The 21,869-nt window shown below is 38.6% G+C and overlaps 4 protein-coding genes and 2 long non-coding RNA genes across 9 annotated transcripts in view; 3 read left to right on the top strand and 3 right to left on the bottom strand.

Moving 5' to 3' along the window:
* Positions 1 to 2,473: 2,473 nt before the first annotated feature.
* LOC104820741 lies at positions 2,474 to 5,086 on the top strand. Its single transcript, XM_010551315.2, has 4 exons — positions 2,474 to 2,638; positions 3,474 to 3,891; positions 3,969 to 4,009; positions 4,101 to 5,086. Exons 2-4 carry the CDS (start codon positions 3,573 to 3,575, stop codon positions 4,905 to 4,907), a joined length of 1,167 nt encoding a protein of 388 aa, XP_010549617.1. The 5' UTR covers positions 2,474 to 2,638; positions 3,474 to 3,572; the 3' UTR covers positions 4,908 to 5,086.
* Positions 3,773 to 4,426, bottom strand: LOC104820739. The gene is made up of 2 exons (XR_772962.1): positions 4,334 to 4,426; positions 3,773 to 4,249 (listed from the first exon to the last, which is right to left on the bottom strand). It is a non-coding gene; the product is annotated as an uncharacterized LOC104820739 (long non-coding RNA).
* Positions 5,087 to 6,254: 1,168 nt separating the features above from the next.
* LOC104820738 (pyruvate kinase, cytosolic isozyme) lies at positions 6,255 to 8,848 on the bottom strand. The gene is made up of 3 exons (XM_010551313.2): positions 8,309 to 8,848; positions 7,307 to 7,768; positions 6,255 to 7,198 (listed from the first exon to the last, which is right to left on the bottom strand). Exons 1-3 carry the CDS (start codon positions 8,558 to 8,560, stop codon positions 6,374 to 6,376), a joined length of 1,539 nt encoding a protein of 512 aa, XP_010549615.1. The 5' UTR covers positions 8,561 to 8,848; the 3' UTR covers positions 6,255 to 6,373.
* A 3,682-nt stretch (positions 8,849 to 12,530) lies between these two features.
* On the top strand, positions 12,531 to 14,396 carry LOC104821144 (myb-related protein 2-like). The gene is made up of 5 exons (XM_010551944.2): positions 12,531 to 12,614; positions 12,954 to 13,011; positions 13,099 to 13,183; positions 13,261 to 13,330; positions 13,517 to 14,396. The coding sequence occupies exons 2-5, from the start codon at positions 13,008 to 13,010 to the stop codon at positions 14,174 to 14,176; spliced, it is 819 nt and encodes a 272-aa protein (XP_010550246.2). The 5' UTR covers positions 12,531 to 12,614; positions 12,954 to 13,007; the 3' UTR covers positions 14,177 to 14,396.
* A 1,250-nt stretch (positions 14,397 to 15,646) lies between these two features.
* LOC104820737 lies at positions 15,647 to 17,369 on the bottom strand. Its single transcript, XR_772961.1, has 3 exons — positions 17,121 to 17,369; positions 16,289 to 16,415; positions 15,647 to 16,139 (listed from the first exon to the last, which is right to left on the bottom strand). It is a non-coding gene; the product is annotated as an uncharacterized LOC104820737 (long non-coding RNA).
* A 2,639-nt stretch (positions 17,370 to 20,008) lies between these two features.
* The window catches only part of LOC104820736 (general negative regulator of transcription subunit 3), a 7,047-nt gene continuing 5,186 nt past the window's right edge, over positions 20,009 to 21,869 (top strand). For 2 of the 4 annotated variants that reach the window (XM_010551310.2, XM_010551309.2), the window contains exons 1-3: positions 20,009 to 20,338; positions 20,780 to 20,911; positions 21,249 to 21,386. In XM_010551310.2, the coding sequence (XP_010549612.1) occupies positions 20,246 to 20,338; positions 20,780 to 20,911; positions 21,249 to 21,386 (363 nt within the window). In that variant the 5' untranslated portion in view covers positions 20,009 to 20,245. Of the gene's footprint in view, positions 20,339 to 20,742; positions 20,912 to 21,248; positions 21,387 to 21,869 lie in introns of all 4 variants that reach the window. The other 2 variants (XM_010551311.2, XM_010551312.2) reach the window with 2 other exon arrangements.

The raw sequence follows: 21,869 nt of genomic DNA, 5'->3' as shown, positions 1-21,869 counted from the left end.
TACAATATTCATCCCATGTATGCATGTGTTATTCCTAGCTGTATCAGTCTCCATTCAATATATATAGATATATGTATGTATATATAAATTGGTTAAGGAGAAAAATGGAAATATGCACAGATGGAATCTGAAGGAAGAACAGCTCATGAACCATGTGAATTGTTCCCTGAATCTGTGCAAAGCATGAGCCTTTTCATATGCCTAATCATTAGTTTTCTCAGGACATATTATATTAATTAATTAATTAGTTAACCAAAAACATGCTAATTAAGCTAACCAGGACAGTTATTCACGAGGTTTTATTGTAAAAAAAGAATGACCGGTCTTCTGTCTCAAGGAACTCAGTTATTACATCAATCACATTACGTTTCCTATTTAATTTTGTTCGAATTTTAAGTATGTTTTACGTTAATTTTATACGTAAGAAAAAAATACATGATAGTTAATTCAAATATGTCATATCTATTATATTCTAAACGTTATGGCTTAATATTGTTCCTTAATTTGGTTTTACGGACAGTAATGATCGTAATTCCTTAAAACGAGTTAGTTAATTTGTTCCCAATTGCCTCCGCAATTTGCTTCGTTAATTTTGTTCATATATATATATATATATATATATATATATATATATATAACAGATGAAAAAATCAATAATTTGAATGTATAAAATTTAAAGGTGTAAATTTATAATTGAACTTTGTTCAATACATATCGTGGTCTATAAAAAAAACAATAGTATAATATGATAAACTATACCAACAATATAAAAGCAATAATGTATCCTCATTAGTCATCTATTGATGTTCACCTTTTTAGCAATTAATCATGTATTAATTATTTTTACTTTCTTTTCCACTTATTCTCCATTTTTTTATCACTTTCAATAGATGAATTAGAAAAATATAATGTGTTATTTTAGCACGAAAATATAATATATTAGATAATAATAATATATGTACATAATATATTGTGTGCTAATTCGGATTCAAACCCCAATGCCTTTGCCTCGACATTAGAACAAGACAGAGCCGCTCGCTGGTCCGTCGTACGTTTATTTAAAACAAACATAATTTTTAAAATGACTGTCGATATTTTTTAAAATGAAACCGACAAACTTGTAAATCTTGTAAAAATTACGCAATTAAAAAACGGAACGAATTTCAATGTCTCGAAGATGCACAATAATTGTAAAAAAATACAAAAAATTGCATAAACCTATTCAATATTTGTCATTTTCATTTTCGTTTTCGAGGTTACAATTGACACATATAATTTTTTTAATGAAGATATATATGAAATGTGCGTTTTATATGTTTTTGCTGCAAATTTAAAATACTTTCCATTAAAAGTAAAGCTTTTGGATGAATACTTGCAGCAAAGCTAACCGACTTTTTTTTTTCGGTTTCAAGAGATCATTGATGTTCTTTCCTTGCAATATATATATATATATATATATATACATACGCATATATATATATATATATATTATGTACCAAATATATATATGTATATATACATTATGTACCAAATATCACTCCTTCACAATTATTTGTTATTTCAGATATGCTATAATTGAAGTATATATTATTAATGATATGATTATTGAAATCGGGATTTATCTAAATATTAAATTTATATATAACTTTATAAACGAAATAGTCTTGTTTTGGTAAAATTTCTGTGAATCAAAATAGTAGTTTGATATAAAAAAAATCAAGGGTTAGTTAAATTTTACACAGCTATATTCCCTAAAAATATAAGGAAGAATTTGAATCCAACAAATAAAATGATTGCAAGAAAAGGGACATGAAAATATTGGGGATGGTCCCGACCAATGAATTCCTCCACCGCATGACCTCGCTCTGCCGTCCGAATCCAACCGAAACGAACCAATGAATTTGAACCGGTTCAGTCGGTTTTCTTTTTTATTGGTTAGGCTTGTTTTGTGTTATATATATATATATATATATTTGTTTTCATAAGAATAAATTTAACCTACATGGTTATATTATGCATATAAGGTTATTTTTTTCCCACTTATTCAAACGGCTAATTTGAATACCCGAATAAACATTGAATACCATTGGATTGGGCTTTTTTATTAGAAGAGTTGGATTACATTGGGCCTTGAAGAAGAACAAAGTTAAACGTAATACAATTTGTGGGCCCATCTGTCGTGTAACGTGACAGCAATCCTAACGCAAACGCTGCGGTTGAGAAACGCCGATTTTATTTTATTACGTAGCTGTGGCGGCGGTGCGGCTGCGGTTGTCCGAGATGAGCCCATTGGGCCTTGAGGGTGACGTACATGTTTAGGCCCATTAACAAATATATAATATGCGTATGTGAGTTATGGTGATTATGTAAATAGTTAGAAAAGCAAGGGTAGTAATAAAGGGAATAATAAATAATGAGAGAAAAAGAACCGATAAGATTAGATTAGCCAACGTAAAACGAAATCATTAGCCAATCACAGAGTGCTTTCTCTTATTTCAAAGATGCTGCTTTTCCTCACTGTCGCCGTTTCAACAGTGGGAGATTATTCCCTCTCCGTCCATCATTGACGGCAGCGAATCCCTCGTATTCTAGGGTTTTCCTCCTCAACCCAGATTGTCAGTCACTTTCTAATTTCGAGGTACGTCGAGTTCGAAACCTCCCCTTTTGCATTCCTCGGAATTTCCTACTTACTCCCACCGACGATGGATTATTGTCACTGGATCCTGTCATTAGTAATTTATTACCGGGAAATGGTTGGGGTTTTAATCTTCGCGTAATTGATGGTAACATTGGTTGTTGTTAGTTTGTTTGCTGACAAATTTCGGAGCTTTTTGCTGTCTAATTCGAGTTTTCACTGAAATCAGAGTCTTATGACTTGGAATCTGGGATTCGAGATCAGTTCGGGGTCGTAGTGTTAGTTTGTTATTGAATCAGTGTCTTTAATCCTAATGTAGCTTTTCAGAAACGGCTCAGTTGAGTAACCCCTGCTAGTTTCAACCTTGATGAGTTGATAGAACGAGTTCGTCTGCTGTTACAACTTAAATCGATTCATCTGTGTTTCGGCAGTCCTAATACTGTGTTTAAAAACGTGGTTAACTTGAAAAAAATCAACCTCCCATCTTGAGCTTCTTGGATGTGATAATGGCAGATTTCATAAGCCTTTTCATTCTTAATCTGGTATTTATCCGTAATCTTCCTTTGGTCTTAGCTTCTTGGTTTATTGTGTCAAACCCTGAGAAAAAAGATCACTACAGAGACTTGAAGCCATCTGTAGTTTGGACCCAAATTAGCAACAAAAAAAAAAGGACAAAAATCTGGTACAAACCGAGACAAACAGATGCCTCCAAAGAGAAGGGCTATAGATCTTGACATTATTCAGCAACTTCTTGCTTACTGGGTTATGTCCTTCCTTTCACTTCCTGACAAAAAGAATATGAATCCGTCTGTCTTTTGATTGATCTTTTCTTGTACAGAACCCCAGAATGTGAGCTCTAAAAATGTCTGAAGATCTATCCACAGGGCTTCTTCTTTAGCTGTTTTGTGGCACTGACTACAAGCGGAAGTAGCTCAAAATGGGCGCGCTCTGTTGTGTTGCGGCTGCAGGGCCACTGAAAACAAGATCACCAGCCAGTGTCGGAAGGGATATTTCTTCCCTACGCCACAATGATGACTTGCATTGGCGCATGAATCTCAGCTTCTCACCATCTCGAGATTCTAGGAACCTTTTCCGACAGGATTCCGTCAATGGACCTCATAGTTCTGCATTGTTCTTGGGCGGTAGTAGAAGTACCGGTACAGGTCCCTTGTCCGATCTGGTGTCAGGAAGTATGCCTGCAAACTTTCAGCAGTCACCAAGGCAGGTGTCTTGGGTGAATTCATCTGCTTCTAGAGGTAATTATCAGAGAATATGAGGTTTTTTCTTAGAAGTGCTGCAGCTTTTGGGTTCATTCGCCTATTTGGTTTGTCAGGATCAAGAACCATGACGTCCCAGTTTCCCCTTTCAAAGGAGGTAAATTAGTCTCTTTGGACTTCCATGCGATGATGAACTGTCATTTCTTGGCTGGAAGAACCATCTAACCACTTTGACCTGATTGTCCCAGGAGGAGCAACAAGATGTTGATCATGCACCTACAGCCATCTGTTCCAGTGTTAATTCCTCAGTGTCTCCTTCCGAATCATCATCCACCCACTGGGAATCTACAAGCAAGCAACCCTTCAGCCCTAGCTGGTACTCTTATCCTCGAGTCTTCTGCAACCCAGTGTCAGATTGTGAGAATCATGAACTCGCAGGTACGAAGGTAGATTCATCAACGACTCCTCAACCCAGTTTTACCACATCCAAAAGAAACCATCGTCTGTCGCCATCTCTCTTCCAGCCTCCTAGATCAACAAATGAATTATCACCGGAACCAAGTACTAGTTCTAGTAGAGAAGAAATGGAGCTAAATGTAGAGATGCTGGATACAACAGAGTGGAGAAACCAGAGATATTCTGGCAGTTCAACGACAACTCAGAAATGCGGGATCTGCAAGAAACTTCTGTCCCAGAAATCTCCATGGTCCTCTTATAGGATAATGAGAAGTGGGGACATGCCAGCCGCTGGTATCCTGCCCTGTTGTCACACCTACCACGTTGAGTGTTTGGATCAAGTGACCCAAAAGGCTCAAACCAGAGACCCTCCTTGTCCAGTTTGCTCGAAAGCCATCGGATCCATGGAAGAGCCCTTGATAGTACCGGAAACATTACAGCTGGCATTGAGATCACTCAGAAGAAGCCGCATAGGCCTGGCATCAGAATCACCAAGTAATCCTTCCAACAACGATAACAGAAGCCGTGTAAGGAGAAGAAGCCAGCGACATGCATGGCTAGGGTGCTGTTTAAATATAACTTTCCGGAAGCGGACGTGAACCAATGCAGTATTCAGATGTATATTAATATTCCATTTCATTGGATAAGACAAAGCAATAGAAGCGATGATCATTCTTGTAACTTGTAACCCACCTAGTCAGCCAGTTAATGTACGACATTGTATAACAAGGAATCGAGTACTATATATGTAAGAAAATCCAGAAAACGTTTATGTTTCTGCTTAGTTTGTATTGGGCGATGATTCACTATGCAGAAGCTATTTCCAAATAGAAACACTGCGCATAAGCTACACTTGCCTAAACCACTAATGCAAAATGTTTCTCCTTTAACAAAGAGAAATGTTTTCCTGAGAAAATGTTGGACAGAAAGAAGATTTCTGGCGTCAAAAACGCCAAAGACGGAGAAAACGAGTAAACATAGGACAGATCTCGACAAATGTCCGATATGAGAGGAAAAGGTATAGACTTTAAAGAAATTAAAACTAAGAAAGATGACAATGACAAATGCCTGTAAAAAATTTAAAAAACTGAAAACAACAAATTAGTGTAATCGCTAGAAGAAACCATACCTCAAATCTCACATGAAGACCCAATTCAAGTTTTAGGGGGAAAAAAGAAACAAAACAAGAATAAAGTAACGTAATTTAGGTGTGAAAAGCCCGCAAGGCCATCATCAGGGCTGATTCATCTCGAGCCGCTCCGACAGCGGGCAGTCTTCATTGCAGAAGCCAAAGAGAAATTGGGACACAGGGTCGTCGTGACCTTTCCGTCTTCGCCGTGCCACGGCCACCGGAGCCGCCAGTAAATCCCCTCGGAGAAGAGGAGAAGAGGTTGCTCGTCGGGCCGCGCCGAGAATCAGGTGACGGCGAAGGATCGGAGAAGGCAACAACCCTAACACTAAAACCCTTTTACTCTGCTCAGATAAGATCAAGTAATTTGTGTCTGTGATTACTGTTAAGCTTCATTTTTTATAGAGGGTTTTGCCCCTTTTTTATTATCTCAATGTCGAAATTGCAAAACTACCCTTGTGTTGATAGAGAAGTAAACAAAAGTCCCGTAACTATTAAAAACTTATGAAATGACCCCATTACATATGAAATTAAAATTAAACCCCTTGGGGTTGACATACATCAGTCATCAATTAATAGCTGAACGCCATGGGAGCATTCAATCGTCCTATATTCTATTAAATAAAGACTGATCCATATCAATTTTTTTACAACTAATATTTCGTTTTACAAGAAATAGCAATATCTTATATATATATATATATGCATATATGGACGCTATTTTAAATCTTAAAAGAAGATAAATCTATTGAAATCTGTAATCTGTATTTTTTATTCTAAAATAGTAACGAAATAGAAAAAAATAATTTATGAAAGAAGATTATAAAACTCAATTAAGACGTGCAAACTCTAAGGTAAAAAAAGCAAAACTCCTAAACTTTCGTTTTGACCCCGAAAGAACAAAAAAACCCCAAATCCGCCCCAGAAAAAAGCTCTTCACTCCACGCTGAGTACCTTCACAACAGAGGAACCATCGATCTTATGCAACGCGACGACAGAATCTTCGGCCTTACAGATTCCTTTCCTCTTCGCGAAATCGACGGCGAACCTGATCGTCTCATCCGTCGCGTCCTTGTTCGAAGCCCTCGCCGATGATCCCGTCGCCATAACCGGAATTATTCCCCGGAAAATCAGGCCACGCCTCGCCACGTGAACCGCGTCTTCCCGGCACGACCACTCGAAATCTTCCGTCCTCGATATCTCCGGTACGATCACTGAAAGAATCGGGATGCTTGGTCGGTACTTAGCTACGAGCTCCGCCGTGGATCCGCCCTTGGTCAGGACCACGATCGCCGACGCGCGGAGGCTTTGCGCCGTCGAGACGGCGGATGCGGCTAGGGATTCGATTGGGCTCAAAGGGAAAGGGGCGATTTTTAGGGTCTTCTTGTAGAGATCGCCGTAATCAACGAATTTCTCGGCCTCTGTACAGATCCTGGCCATTGTACGAACCGCAGTCTCGGGGTGGGCTCCAGCGGCGGTCTCTCCGGAGAGCATGACGCAGTCGGTTCCGTCGAGGACGGCGTTGGCGACGTCGGTGGCTTCGGCTCTGGTCGGACGGGGCGATTTGGTCATGGATTCGAGCATCTGAGTGGCGGTGACGACCGGTTTCCCGAGCGCGTTGGCCTTCTGAATCATCATTTTCTGGGCCAGAAATATCTTCTCGATCGGAATCTCCATGCCGAGATCGCCCCTCGCCACCATGAAAGCGTCGGAGTTCGCCAGAATCTGGTCGAAGTTCATCACTCCTTCTTGGTTCTCCACCTGAATTTCCCATGAAAAAAGGTTTGATTTTTCACCATGTTAGTTTTGAAGAATCGGAGAAGTTCACCGATGCTCTACTTCGTTGAAACTTGTGGTTTCTGAGATTACCTTGGACATGAGAATAATGCTCTTTGCGTGCTCTCCAAGTAACTTCCTGACCTCGACGAGGTCAGACCCTTTACGAACAAAGGAGAGAGCGATCATATCGATCTTATTTGGAACACCCCATTGCAGAATATCTTCTTTATCTTTATCGGTCAGTGTTGGGAGATCGACCACGACTCCGGGAAGATTGGCATTCTTCCTCTCTCCCAGAACGGCAGAATTCTCGCACCGGCACCGGACAAGACCCTGATTCTTGTCACACGACAAGACAGTGAACGAGATTGTCCCGTCGGCGCAGAGAATCACGTCTCCGGGGTTCACATCTTCTGCGAGTTTCTTGTAGCTCATGGAGATCATCTCTGCATCGCCTTCTATGGTGTAATCTGTCGAGATTGTGATATCCTCTCCTTGGTTTAGCTGTACCGGTTTGCCTTCTTTCAGTAACCCGGTTCTTATCTCAGGACCCTGTAAACAGATTCAGGCAAACTTCAGTAGCAAACATTCCTCCGATTCGCCGTCTTCTTCCTCGGGTCTTCATCTCCATGGCTGTGATCATCGTCTTCTTCCTCGTTGCTGTTTCTCTCGTGTTCTTGATCTCGTTCTGATTCGTCGTCTTCCGGCCTTAGAGATTTGGATTGGTTGATCAGACTGTTCATCCTGTGAATCCCTATCGGCGGCCATCCGACCACTTGACTGCGCATCAAACCAATCAATCCAGATCGTGAGTTCCTCATTCTAAGCATAAAGATTCTGTTTTTTTTTTCATTATAAAGATTTTTTTTTTAACATAACTTAGCTTCTGATGTGATGTTACCAGAAACAAAAGTTACCCAAATCTCTCAGTGACAAAAAAAAAACTTGAACTTTCCCAAAAAACAGGAAACCCAAATTGAGAAAACGTCGTTTTACGAGAGATTTCAGATTTTTTTTTTTTTTTTTTGGGGGGGGGGGGGTTAAGTAATTCAATCAGATTTTCGAAGAATGGAATAAGCAATGTGTGTATACCTTGGTATCGAGCATGACAGCGCAGATAATACCAGTGTTTTCCATGGCGGTTCTGAGGTTGTCGAGAGTCTGCTGGTGGTAAGAGTGAGAACCGTGTGAGAAATTGAACCGGGCGACGTTCATGCCGGCTCGGAGAAGCTTCTCGATCATCTGAACCGATCTCGAGGCTGGTCCGAGTGTGCAGACGATTTTAGTCTTTGGCATCATCACGACGGCGTCGGCGGTTACCTCTTTCCCAAGCAACTTCTCCATGGTGAAAGCCACCAAAAAAATAAACCCTAGAAAACGCAGCTAAAGACGTGATGGGTTTACGTACAAACCCTTAAATGTATATATGTATATATACATATGGAGTGATTTACGTTTCGTTTGTGGGCTCTTTGTTCGTGTTCTGATTGGCTGCGGGTTCCTCGGAGAGTTGTAAATGGTAATTTCCTTTTGTTTTGGTTTCTAGAGAATAATGATTTGTCAATTTCACTAATCGGAGGTTAATTTTGTAAAATAAAAAAAATTGGAAAATCTTTTTATTTCCTTTTCTTTTTCTACAACACCGACATACAGATCATTCGTGTTTTGGACCAAATTCTGTTTGCTCTCACGCTTATTCGGTTGTGGGCAATGCACCGATCCAATCTGATTATTTAGTTTGTTTATTTTATTGATCCATCAATTGCTTAAGCTTTGTTGAGAAGCATCATTTGTACAAAACTAGGGAAAAAAAGAAGCTCAACGGCCCCATTGGAACATGAACTAAACAAGTTGACATTCTGTAATTGTTTTACAAAATATGAAGTTTCCATGGAAAGGTAAGTAAAGTGCTAAACTTTCCAGTAAAAGGGCGAATCTTTCACCAGCCCAAGTCGTTTATTTCTCACTCTAAAAGAATGGTGCTGAGTTGTTTGTCCCAAAGTAAAAGACATCATTCACCATCCTTTGGTGAGAAATTAAAACATCATTGAACAAGTTGAGGCAGAGAATGGCGTACCAAATGATTAAATCCATAGAATGCATTTGCAGTATATATATGCAATGGGAGTACCAAGCCAGTTCATTTCCGTCTGTTTCGATCCCTCCAAAACACGAAATCTACGATTGCAGTTATTATCTACAATGTCGTCACAGCTGTAAAACTATCCCAAAAAACTATTCTGAATCCATGAGCTTCCAAGTCTCCGTATGTTTGTGTTCTGTAAGATGAAAAGGGGTCAACCAGATAGGACACATACCAGTGGAAGTAAAACTGATGAGAAACTGATTGTGATTATGAGAGGCATATGCCACTATGAACATCGTATAATCGCTAACCAAAGGCAATGTTCTGCTATGGATGTTATCCTGATCTATGATGTTATGTGGCATGATCAAACAAGAAAGTGGAAAGAAAATATAGCCCCGGAACTAGAAATCCGAATAGTTCTTTCTGTTCTTTCCTTTTCTTTTTTTCTCTGGCTTTGGGAGGAATAACTAAGATTCTAGACTTGGGAGTGCGACTTACCCGACTTTGCTTTAGGTCTGGATTCTCTTATTCTCATTCCGCAGAATCTCAGGAACCCACTTTTGGCTTCCTTTACCTGACTCTGCCCTGCAAGGAATATCATTCCATTGTCCGATTAGCCAATCACAATCCAGCAATGTAGCACACATGTCGAGCTATGCTTCTGCCGCATCAAGAGGTTTTCCACATCAAGAGTAAAGTCGGTAACCAAACAGAATATGCAAAAGGGAAATAAACGTACAAGTAAAAACTTGGGGCCTCTCACTACATGTCTTTATTTCAACAGTGACATTTCAATGGACATCAGCAAAGGAACAAGGAGATAAAAGAGTTTCAGCATTCAAATAACTGCAGAGTCAGAAGCGCAAAATGGAGAACACCAACTATAAAAGGCAATAATCTTCTCAGAACATAAACGTTTAAACAAGTGGAATGTACCATTGTTGCACTATCACCGAGAAACAAAGCATAACCACATCCGAAAACCGTCGTGTGACAATCATACAGTCAGACAATTTCAGTTATCTGCAGGGGATAAAATTTGAAAATTTTAATTCCTAAAAGTACCATCTGTAACTAAAACAGAGAATTATCGATAAGATTTAAAAAATCTTGACGCCAAGAAGAAAATGATACATCAGTTAAAAAGGCGACAAATGCCAAAACCGGCATGGTAACCACGAAATAAGTTTCCCTTTGCTATACAAGATCACCAAAATTTATCAGAAAACAGCAGTAATATATATATATAAAATCAATCAGAAGGATAGTTAATGACTTGCATGGTTTAGTTCGATCATATCGAAGAAGATGTTTCGGACTTACAGCACACTAGATGAAGCTTCTATGGAAGCATATCCCCGTCCACATGGTAACCAACTATTTAGGAAATATGCTGTAATACGTTGCCTTCAGGTTTGATAGGTTCTTCCCAAACAGAATAAAGTGCTTCCGGAATCAGAACCATGAGATATCGCAAAAGGGTGGCTTCGAATAAATGTAAAGATATCATTCAAGGAATATAAGATTTGGTTTTTGACCTTCTCCCCTGGAACAACTGACCATATTTCTACCAAGATCCTTATGGCATCTATCAAGCACTTATTAGATATGTAACTCTATAATCGATATATATTCTCCATTGCATAGAGTAACCTAAGTGACTTGGCAGTTGACAATCATCACATCTATATCTTTATCAAAGCATTTATTCTATATAGCTGTAGATCATATGAATGCAATTCCCCAACTCATTAAACAGAAAAAATTGTAGATCATATGAGTGCAATTCCCCATCTCATTATACATCAAAAGTATAATTTCGAGTCAACATCAACATCATATTACACACTACGATAAGATTGAGGATGGGAAAGAGTATGAAACTGACCGATTAACGTTACATGCAGGCACAACTTATAAGTGAACGTAGAACATTAGACATCGCTAGAATAGCTGCACGCGAGAATAGTGTAAGAAAGCGGCCAAAAAAGCCATGCAAAAATGCTTAAAAATAGATGTATTGAATATGCACATATACATATATACACACCATACATGAATGTATGGCAAACTGGTACATTAGACAGGGAAAGAAAAACATACATATCACTGTGAGGCGAGACCTAATGTTTTGTGCCAAACAAAGTGAAGATACGGCGACTCCACTTATTTTATATTCTGCGTAGAGAAAAAATACTAAGCTTGTTGAAGGAGACCGCATGAAATATTCTTCATTGTTTTTTTTTTCTCTTCACATTCAAACTATCTCAAAGGCAAAGCATGTGCCAACAAAATTTTCACTTTGTTGCTATCTCATAGCAAGGCTTCCAGTTGATTCAGTCAAAAGGATTTGAAAATTACATTCTCCACAACATAACCTGCTAACCCTTTAATATCAGCAACTGCTGATTAAAACTATACAAAAAATCGTGTCTCGTTATGTAAACCAGAGCCAGAAATAACTCTATCAAGAAAAATGTCCAAGCAAATGCAAAGCATTCAGAATATTCCCAGAGAGAAAGTGAGAGAAGACAGTATTGTGGGCTTTGAAAATATTGAGAATAGAAAAAAAAAGTGGATTCCGCAACCGAAGTTAAAAAAATTTCTAAAAAATCGGGGAATGAGATACTTCTCTCTGCAATAAGGGCAAAAGAATGTGCGTATGATGCATTCATTGTGGATCAATTCTGGTATCTAATGCAAAGTTTGAATTGTGTTGAAAAGATGTAGCCAAGAGGAATCAAGCTCCGAGTATAAGACCAAAACACGATAAGCACATACCTTAATTATCTTCCTCTAGTTAGCCCTTTTCTGTTCAACTTCCTATATAAAGCAAATTCTTTTGGTTATAATACAGGTCCAAGGAAAAAAAAGTACCATAAGAGAAGAAGGCACAATCTTCTTCCCAAGTTGGTGGAGTTGTACACCCAAGAACATAGCATAGTTTCTCTGAACTACTTGAAGGAAGCAGACAGGATTACAGACTAAGATTGTGTCAGGTAAAGCATTGATCACAACCAGCACCAGGCAAAAAAAAACATTTACATTAGTGTAGTTCCAAGTAAGGCTAAACTTACATTTGTCTTCTGAAGGCACACATGTATTATCACAACCAGCACCGAGAAAAGAACACATTCTCTTCGCCAAGAATGCCCATCCCATCTGAACGGCACTCATTCCTCAGAGGAGGGAACAGCCCAGGAGATTCTGGACTGATCCTCTCAACTGATGCAAAGCCAAGACTAAAATGGACACCAAATCTTCACGAGAGATTTGTTGAAGCTGTCAATCGGCTCGGTGGAGAAGATAGTAAGATATCTTATTAACAACAAGGGCAAAAAAAAGAGGCATCTTTGATGGCTGGTGGTTAGATATAATGTCCTTTTTATTATCTGTGGCTGTTGCAGAGGCCTTACCTTGTATCACCTCAAGAGTCATCTTCAGCTATCCCATCAACTCTTTTCTGCACAAACATATGAAATATGTCTCTCAGTGATTTCTCCATATGGGCCATTCTCTATAAATATTTGAACATTTCTGAATAATTTGCAGTATCCAGAAAAGGATAACAAACCAAGACCTGCAAAACCATGTGCTAGCTTTCTTTGCATTCAGAAATGTTATTTAACTTCATGATTTGCCTACCAGAAATACAGGCTAAGCAAGAATCTCAACGGACAACCCAATAGTGTTTCAAACAAGATGGGTAAGACCAGATTTTCATTGCATACCCAAATATCCCTTTTCTTTTTCAAAATATTATCCTAAACAAAAAGTAACTTGTTTGATACAGGTATAATGGCCATGGCAGATGAAAAGAGCCCTGATACAAATGAAATTCAAGCTCATAGTTTAAGCATTGGGCCAGAGTCAAACAAGTAAGAATATGGCTAATTGCATATATCTTCCAACTTATAATTGTCAAAAATGACTTATGTTATGTTTGTGTGCCCAGGAACTTACCTATAAACGAAGCCTTGCAAATGCAAATAGAGGTTCACAGAAGGCTACAAGAGCAACCCGAGGTATCATACACAATACTATGGATTCAATCCAATAAAAAAGCTTAAAAATTTCAGAAAACACATAGTATAAAGAGCAGGGACCATCATGATGCAAAGTATCAGTATGGCATATAATTACCATCTAGCAAGAGAAAGCATTTAGTTACATTTTCAGAAGATATTTTCAACTGAGCGTGACACTTGCAGCTCAGGATAGAGGCTCAAGGAAAATACCTGCAGGCGGTTTTGGAGAAAGCCCAAGAGACATTAGGAAATCAGAATTTAGGTACAGATGGGCTTCAAGCTGCCCAAGTTCAACTCTCTGGACTAGCATCTAAAGTATCAGCCGAATACCCGAATGAAAATTTTCTAGAACCAAAGGACTTCCAAAGTCTACACGCTCAGCAAATGCAAAGGACCTACCCTCCCAATTGCTCCTTGAACGGTAGCATGACCTCCCAAAAAGGAACCCAAACAAGCACCAAAATGTTTATGAACAGACTGGGATTACGGCCATATCTTGGTGGTTCAACATCAGCCCACGAGGACGTTACAGAAGAACCGTTGTTCCAACGTATGGAGTTCACTTCGCCAGAAGGCTGCAGAGAGAATAGACCATATCTTTCCATAATGGTTAACAATGCAGAAGCAACAATATCTTCTTCAGAAGTAGGATTGCATGGGCAGAGAGGAAATGGTGACACCGGATATACGGAAGAAAGAATCAAGAAGGATGAGGACTGTAAGTTTGAAACCCAGAACCAAAAGGGCAACTCAGCAACAGAGCTAGATCTCAACACAAATGATGAAAACCATGACAAAGCCCGTCCAAAACACTTCGGCTTGAATGGTTTCAGCTGGAACTGAGAAGGATCACCGAAGTCAATAGAGTTTGAACTTTGAAAGGTCCGTGCCCGTTTCAGAGTTCGCCCCTAGAAGCTCCTTTGACATCCCACATCAGCCTGGTGACTCATCTAACTCGAATTCGTCAATTCAATCTCTAAACCACAAAAACAAAGACATCTTGAGCACAATGTACAAGCCATTCATTTGTATAATCCCCTAAAACAGACAATTTCCTAGATTACATGCAAGATATCCATATTTTAGAGAGGCTAATAAATACTCAAGAATCATAAAAAAAAAAAAGATTTGCTTCTTGAACAAGCCGGTAGCAGTTTCAGAGTTTAAAGCTTGAATTTTTTTTCCTCACGTTCCATTTCCAGTGAAGGAATACAATAATAGAACTACACTAAACAGATGTTAGAGATTCTGTTGTACAACATCCATGATTTCCACTCAAATCTAATCGACAAGCAACGAGAAACAAGCCGATCATGACAAATAATCGATCAAAATCCATGAACCCTGGAAATAATGGCAATGGGTAGATGGATACAACACATAATTACCCATTTCGGATTCCGATCACAGTACACACAGCGAGCGACAGAGAAAGAAAAGAAATTGCATAAAGGGTACCAAAATAAGCCACGAGACCAGTCAGGAACAAACAACACGAACAGCGAAAACAATTACACATACACCCATTTCGAACTTCGATTTCAAATTTGAGAGGACTGTCCTCCATTTCATGAAGGAAGAATTGAAGGGTGATAAAGTTTCACTTGTAAACAAAGATCATACCATTTGTTGTCTGGCCGTCAAATCCCACTATCTTGTTTTCACCGCCACTGCTATATCCAAACCCAAAATGCTTGGGAACAGAAGGGGTGTAGCAATTCTCTGGAATTTCCCGGCATAGGGATTCCAAAACCCCATCTCACCTACTAACGTTTTGAAAAAAAAGTTACCTTCTTCGCAGGTCAACAGAAGTTCTATTGGGGCTAAATCGATGCAGAATTTTTCAGACCTAAGCGTTGTGGGAACTACCGACCTAATCCCTAGAGAGTCCCACACCATAAACTCAGTCATTCTACAAAATCTAACAAATACAATTAAGATTTCCCTCAATCTATTGAGATTAGAGAAAGAAAAACGAAGAAAATGCATTTTACCTGATTTGAAATCGAGATTCTGAACTTGGTTCCTCGCCGATCTTGCGACGAATCGATGATGGATTTATCTCCCTCTCTTCTCTATTCAACTCAACACAGATCGAATCGCACCCAAGAGAAACAAAACAAGACCAACAGAAAGATCGAGTTCGGATCGTCTCAGAGGGGAGAGATTTCGAGCAAGATTACAAGAACAGATTAGGCTCTCTCTAAAAACCCCTGGTTGTTCTTGTAATCTTGCTCGAAATCTCTCCCCTCTGAGACGATCCGAACTCGATCTTCTGTTGGTCTTGTTATGTTTCTCTTGGGTGCGATTCGATCTGTGTTGAGTTGAATAGAGAAGAGAGGGAGATAAATCCATCATCGATTCGTCGCAAGATCGGCGAGGAACCAAGTTCAGAATCTCGATTTCAAATCAGGTAAAACACATTTTTTTCGTTTTTTCTTTCTCTAATCTCAATAGATTGAGGAAAATCTTAATTGTATTTGTTAGATTTTGTAGAATGACTGATTTCATGGCGTGGGACTCTCTAGTGATTAGGTCGGTAGTTCCCACAACGCTCAGGTCTGAAAAATTCTGCATCGAATTAGCCCTAATAGAAGAAGGTAACTTTTTTTCCAAGACGGTTGTACATGAGATGGGGTTTTGGACTGTTTGGACATGGTGTAGAAAGCGGTAGGGTTAGGGCAACTCGGGTTCGACACAGTCTCGGGACTATCTCCATCTTGAGCATTAACTATCTGTCCATCTGCACCTGTGGTTAACCCAACCATGGAGCTGCTTGCATGAATCGCTTTGTGGCTACCTCTCTCTGTTTAACAAATGACAAATAGAATTGTAAGCTGACTATGCTTGAAGCATTAAAAGAACGTCAAACACTATCATGACACCATTACTAAAGCAAATATTTAGCCTTAGTGACAGCCTGAGTTCGCAGATAAAAGCTCTGACAGCACTGACCAATACAGTATCAAGAAGTTCTATCAGATATATTACACTCCCGGTTTCATTTATCCCTTGAATACTTCTGATTTGAGCTCTACCTTTGTGCCCCAGTTCAGCTGTTCTCTAATAAGTCTCATACAACCTGTTAAAAATGCGACAAATGCAAAAACCGACATGGTAACCACGAAATAAGTTTCCCCTTGCTATACAAGATCACCAAAATTTATCAGAAACAGCAGTAATATATATAAAAAAAAAAATCAATCAGAAGGATAGTTAATGACTTGCATGGTTTAGTTTGATCAGATCGAAGAAGATGTTTCAGACTTCTAACACACTAGATAAAGCTTCTGTGGAAGCATATCCCCGTCCACATGGCAATCAACTATTTAGGAGATATGCTGAAATACTTTGCCTTCAGGTTTGATAGGTTCTTCCCAAACAGAATGAAGTGCTTCCGAAATCAGAACCATGAGATGTCGCAAAAGGGTTGCTTCGAATAAATGTAAAGATATCATTAGAGATATAAAAGATTTGGTTTTTGACCTTTCCCCCTGGAACAACAGACCATATTTCTACCTAGATCCTTATGGCATCTATCAAGCACTTATTAGATATGCAACTCTATAATGGATACATTCTAAATTGCGCAGAGTAACCTAAATGACTTGGCAGTTGAAAATCATCACATCTATGTCTTTATCAATGCATTTATTCTATATAGTTGTAGATCATATGAGTGCAATTCCCCATCTCATTATACATCAAAAGTATAATTTCGAGTCAACATCAACATCATATTACACACTACGATAAGATTGAGGATGGGAAAGTGTATGAAACTGACCGATTAACGTTACATGTGTCTTCTGAAGGCAGACATGTATTATCACAACCAGCACCGAGAAAAGAACACATTCTCTTCGCCAAGAATGCCTATCCCATCTGAACGGCACTCATTCCTCAGAGGAGGGAACAACCCAGGAGATTCTGGACTGATTCTCTCAACTGATGCAAAGCCAAGACTAAAATGGACGCCAGATCTTCACGAGAGATTTGTTGAAGCTGTCAATCGGCTCGGTGGAGAAGATAGTAAGTTATCTTATTAACAACAAGGGCAAAAAAAAGAGGCATCTTTGATGGCTGGTGGTTAGATATAATGTCCTTTTTATTATCTGTGGCTGTTGCAGAGGCCTTACCTTGTATCACCTATAAAAAATAGATTACAAAGTTATATATTTTGATCTAATATAAATTTAAATTTAAAATTTTTTAATTTTATATGGTAATAAATTTTTAAAAATGATAATTTATTATATTTTTCATTTGGAATAAGTATTTGAAACTAATAGTATTATAATTTTGATTATATCATTTATGAAAATATTATATCCTGAATTATTTAGTATTAAACAAGTTTTTAGTTTTTAGAACTTTCTATTATTATATAATATTTGTATATTTTTTATATATGTATATACATTATAAAATATATATATATATATATATATATATAAAAGATTGAATAAATGTATATATATGATCAAATATGTGTGAAATATATATATGTATATCTATATTTACCTATATACATATATATTTATACATATAATTTATTTTTTTAATCGGGCCTACGGGCCGGGCCGGGCCGACCCGGCCCGAACCCGCTTTTGGCCCGTAATTTTCCGGGCCGGGCCGGCCCGGCCCGAAAAACGAACGGGCCTTGATTTGTAAAGCCCAAGCCCGCAAATTTTACGAGCGGGTTCGGGCCGGGTATCGGGCCTCGGGCTATTTTGACACCCCTACTTATTAGCATCAAGGGAAAAAAAAAAGAGGCATCTTTGATGGCTGGTGGTTAGATATAATGTCCTTTTATTATCTGTGGCTATAGCAGAGGCTACTCCTAAAACAATCATGAAAGTTATGGGAAATATGTCTCTTGGTGATTTCTCCATATGGGCCAGCCTGTATAAATATTTGAACATTTCGGAATAATTTGCAGTATCCAAAAAAGGATAACATTAGAGGCTCAAGGAAAATACCTGCAGGCGGTTTTGGAGAAAGCCCAAGAGACATTAGGAAATCAGAATTTAGGTACAGATGGGCTTCAAGCTGCCCAAGTTCAACTCTCTGAACTAGCATCTAAAGTACTTCCAAAGTCTACACGCTCAGCAAATGCAAAGGACCTACCCTCGCAATTGCTCCTTGAATGGTAGCCTGATCTCCCAAAAAGGAACCCAAACAAGCCCCAAAATGTTTAAGAACAGACTGGGAGTACAGCCATATCTTGGTGGTTCAATATCAGCTCAAGAAGATGTTACAGAAGAACCGCTTTTCCAACGTATGGAGCTCACTTGGCCAGAAGGCTGCAGAGAGAATAGACCATATCTTTCCATAATGGTTAACAATGCAGAAGCAAGAATATCTTCTTTAGAAGTAGGATTGCATGGGCAGAGAGGAAATGGTGATACCGAATATACGGAGGAAAGAGTCAAGAAGGATGAGAAATGTAAGTTTGAAACCCAGAACCAAAAGGGCAACTCAACAACAGAGCTAGATCTCAACACAAATGATGAAAACCATGACACAGCCCGTCCAAAACACTTCGACTTGAATGGTTTCAGCTGGAACTGAGAAGGAACACCGAAGTCAATAGAGTTTGAAAGATCCACGACCGTCTCAGAGTTCACCCCTTTGACATCCCATCCCACATCAGCCTGGTGACTCATCTAACTCGAATTCGTCAATTCAATCTTTAAACCACAAAAACAAAGACATCTTGAGCATAATGTACAAGCCATTCATTTGTGTAATCCCCTAAAACAGATAATTTCCTAGACTACATGCAAGATGGATATATTTCAGAGAAAGGCTAATAAATACTCAAGAATCATTAAAAAAAATTGCTTCTTGAACAAGCCGGCAGTAGTTTCAGAGTTTAAAGCTTGGATTTTTTTTTCCTCACGTTCCATTTCCAGTGAAGGAATACAATAATAGAACTACACTAAACAGATGTTAGAGATTCTGTTGTACAACATCCATGATTTCCACTCAAATCTAATCGACAAGCAACGAGAAACAAGCCGATCATGACAAATAATCGATCAAAATCCATGAACCCTGGAAATAATGGCAATGGGTAGATGGATACAACACATAATTACCCATTTCGGATTCCGATCACAGTACACACAGCGATCGACAGAGAAAGACAAGAAATTGCATAAAGGGTACCGAAATAAGCCCCGAGACTAGTCAGGAACAAACAGCAACACGAACAGCGAAAACAATTACACATACATCCATTTTGAACTTCGATTTCAAATTTCAGAGGACTGACCTTCATTTCATGAAGGAAGAATTGAAGGGTGATACATATATTTCCTTTTATGCTTAAAAAATGAAAATAGCCTAAAAACGAATTTTCTAAAAAGTTCAAACTTTTTACTAAACGTTCATGATTTTATTTTAGAAATTAAAAAATTGTAAAACTAAAAAAATATGTGAAAATATGACAAAATTTATAAAGTTAAAAAATTTATGATTTTATAAGGAACGTTTTCAGAGTTTATGATATTTTCAGGCTATTGTCCCCCTTAAAAAAAATAATATTTTTGTTTTATGGTAAACAAAACTAGGGTAGTGAATTTAGAAAAGTATAAAACATTAGGGGATAAATTATAAACGGACAAGTTGGATGATAAAAAGCCCGTCACGCTAATTTGGGCCGTCGATATCGAACGAGAACTGTCACGGTCGCAACTGGTTCGGCTTCGATTTGTTCATCGCATAATCTAACGACACATTTACGTCATCTCCTTCTCCCTCCTCTGAAAACCCTAATTCTGTGTCTGAGAGGGCTTTTGCCTGAAGATCGAAACAGGACCGGAGACAAGCAACGACTTCTCGAGGACTTTTGTCTCATTTTTATGATAAAATTCTCGAAGAGGGTTCTTCTGAGATTCTGCTGGTATGGGTGCGAGCCGCAAGTTACAGGGTGAGATCGATCGGGTGTTGAAGAAGGTTCAGGAGGGTGTTGATGTCTTTGACAGCATCTGGAACAAGGTATGTCGTGTCCTTTTCCTCCCTTTCTCTTCCTTTCTTTAATGGGCAATGCAGGAAATTTTCGCTGTTGGAATTTCCTCCACGTCTTTGGTACTGAACTAGTGTGATCGATGACATTACGATAAAAGAAATTTTCAATTTCTTCTCTTAAAAAAGCGATGTTTCATTTTTTATTGGACAAAGGTATTGAGCTCAAAATTTTCTCTGTTTTTTTTCAAACCCGTATTCAAAATCGAGACGTTTTAGCCCTTGAAGCAATTCGGCCAATAGATCATATTATCGTTGTTCCTTTGTTGTTTTGTACTGGATGGAGTCTCGTGTCCTTGTTCTTTCTTTCTTTCCTGTGAAAAAATTGCCACTTCTTCTTCTTCCTTGGTATTAACACATTTTTGTTGCTTGGACAGAGGAAAAAACCTGTTTCTTGATATGTTTCTGTTTCAGGTTTATGACACAGACAATTTGAACCAAAAGGAGAAGTTTGAGGCGGACTTGAAGAAGGAAATCAAGAAGCTGCAGCGGTATAGAGACCAGATCAAGACATGGATCCAGTCCAGTGAAATCAAAGATAAGAAAGTTAGTGTTCTCTGTCTTATATCCTCCTTTTCGTTGACTGTTAAAAGGTGTCACATTGCAATGTATTGCCGTCCTTTGACAGCAGCTTTGATGACAGGCACATGTTAGATAGATTCGGCTGAAGTAGTTGAATTTCCCTTTAACTTTCTCCATGTTCATTCGACAGTAGTTTTGGTGTCATCTGGGTAACTATATTTAGGTCTTGAATCTGTCTAATATATAAATATATATATGTGTGTGTGTGTATACGTATATTCTATAAATAAGTTGTTTCATCCTAAGAGAACTTCAGTCAATAATATGAGGCTGGACCGAGCAAATTTTCTGTCTGACATAGGTCAGTGCATCATATGAGCAGTCGCTGGTTGATGCTCGCAAGCTCATTGAGCGTGAAATGGAAAGGTTTAAGATCTGTGAGAAAGAGACCAAGACAAAAGCCTTCTCCAAGGAAGGACTGGGCCAGCAACCTAAAACGGTGAGAACTAACTCTTTCTTCCACTTCTTCGTTGATTCATCTATGGTGCACCATGGAACTCTGGGAAATTCAAGTTTTAAAATGCTGATGCTTTTCGTGAGGTAGTTTTGGTTAGTTGATACTTCTAACTTTGCATCTTCTCTTTCAATGAGAAGGAGATTGCCCAGATGTTTTAACTGATAAACAAAATGTGATGTCTGAGATACCTGATTAAGAATGCTTCAAATTTCTCATGCATCATAATGCATAGAAAATGCATGAATTCAAACAAGTAGGACATTTTAAAAAAAAAAAGTATTTCAAGGTAGCAGTATCGGTGCCTTCTGTGTTTTTCTCTTGCTGAGAGGAAGTGATGGGCAAGCAACTACGTCTCAATTAGTTTTTTGCACTGCTTAATCAAAGATATGAACAAATTATCTCGTTACATATGCCTGGAGTTCCTTTCTAAACATTTATAGTTGTACTAGATCTTCTGGAAAGAGT

The sequence above is a fragment of the Tarenaya hassleriana genome, unplaced genomic scaffold (assembly GCF_000463585.1).
Source record: "Tarenaya hassleriana unplaced genomic scaffold, ASM46358v1 Cleome32, whole genome shotgun sequence".
NCBI lineage: Eukaryota > Viridiplantae > Streptophyta > Magnoliopsida > Brassicales > Cleomaceae > Tarenaya > Tarenaya hassleriana.
Note: the sequence above shows the minus strand (reverse complement) of the source record. Positions and strands in the feature narration are given on the sequence as shown.

Coding starts and splice junctions, on each gene's coding strand:
- LOC104820741 (XM_010551315.2), top strand. CDS start 3,573: ATGGGCGCGCTCTGTTGTGTTGCGGCTGCAGGGCCACTGAAAACAAGA. Junction 3,892..3,968: donor GAATTCATCTGCTTCTAGAG/GTAATTATCAGA, acceptor TTGGTTTGTCAG/GATCAAGAACCATGACGTCC. Junction 4,010..4,100: donor AGTTTCCCCTTTCAAAGGAG/GTAAATTAGTCT, acceptor TGATTGTCCCAG/GAGGAGCAACAAGATGTTGA.
- LOC104820738 (XM_010551313.2), bottom strand. CDS start 8,560: ATGGAGAAGTTGCTTGGGAAAGAGGTAACCGCCGACGCCGTCGTGATG. Junction 7,769..8,308: donor CTGTCATGCTCGATACCAAG/GTATACACACAT, acceptor ATCTGTTTACAG/GGTCCTGAGATAAGAACCGG. Junction 7,199..7,306: donor GCATTATTCTCATGTCCAAG/GTAATCTCAGAA, acceptor TGGGAAATTCAG/GTGGAGAACCAAGAAGGAGT.
- LOC104821144 (XM_010551944.2), top strand. Junction 13,184..13,260: donor ATTGGGCCAGAGTCAAACAA/GTAAGAATATGG, acceptor TTGTGTGCCCAG/GAACTTACCTATAAACGAAG. Junction 13,331..13,516: donor GGCTACAAGAGCAACCCGAG/GTATCATACACA, acceptor TGACACTTGCAG/CTCAGGATAGAGGCTCAAGG.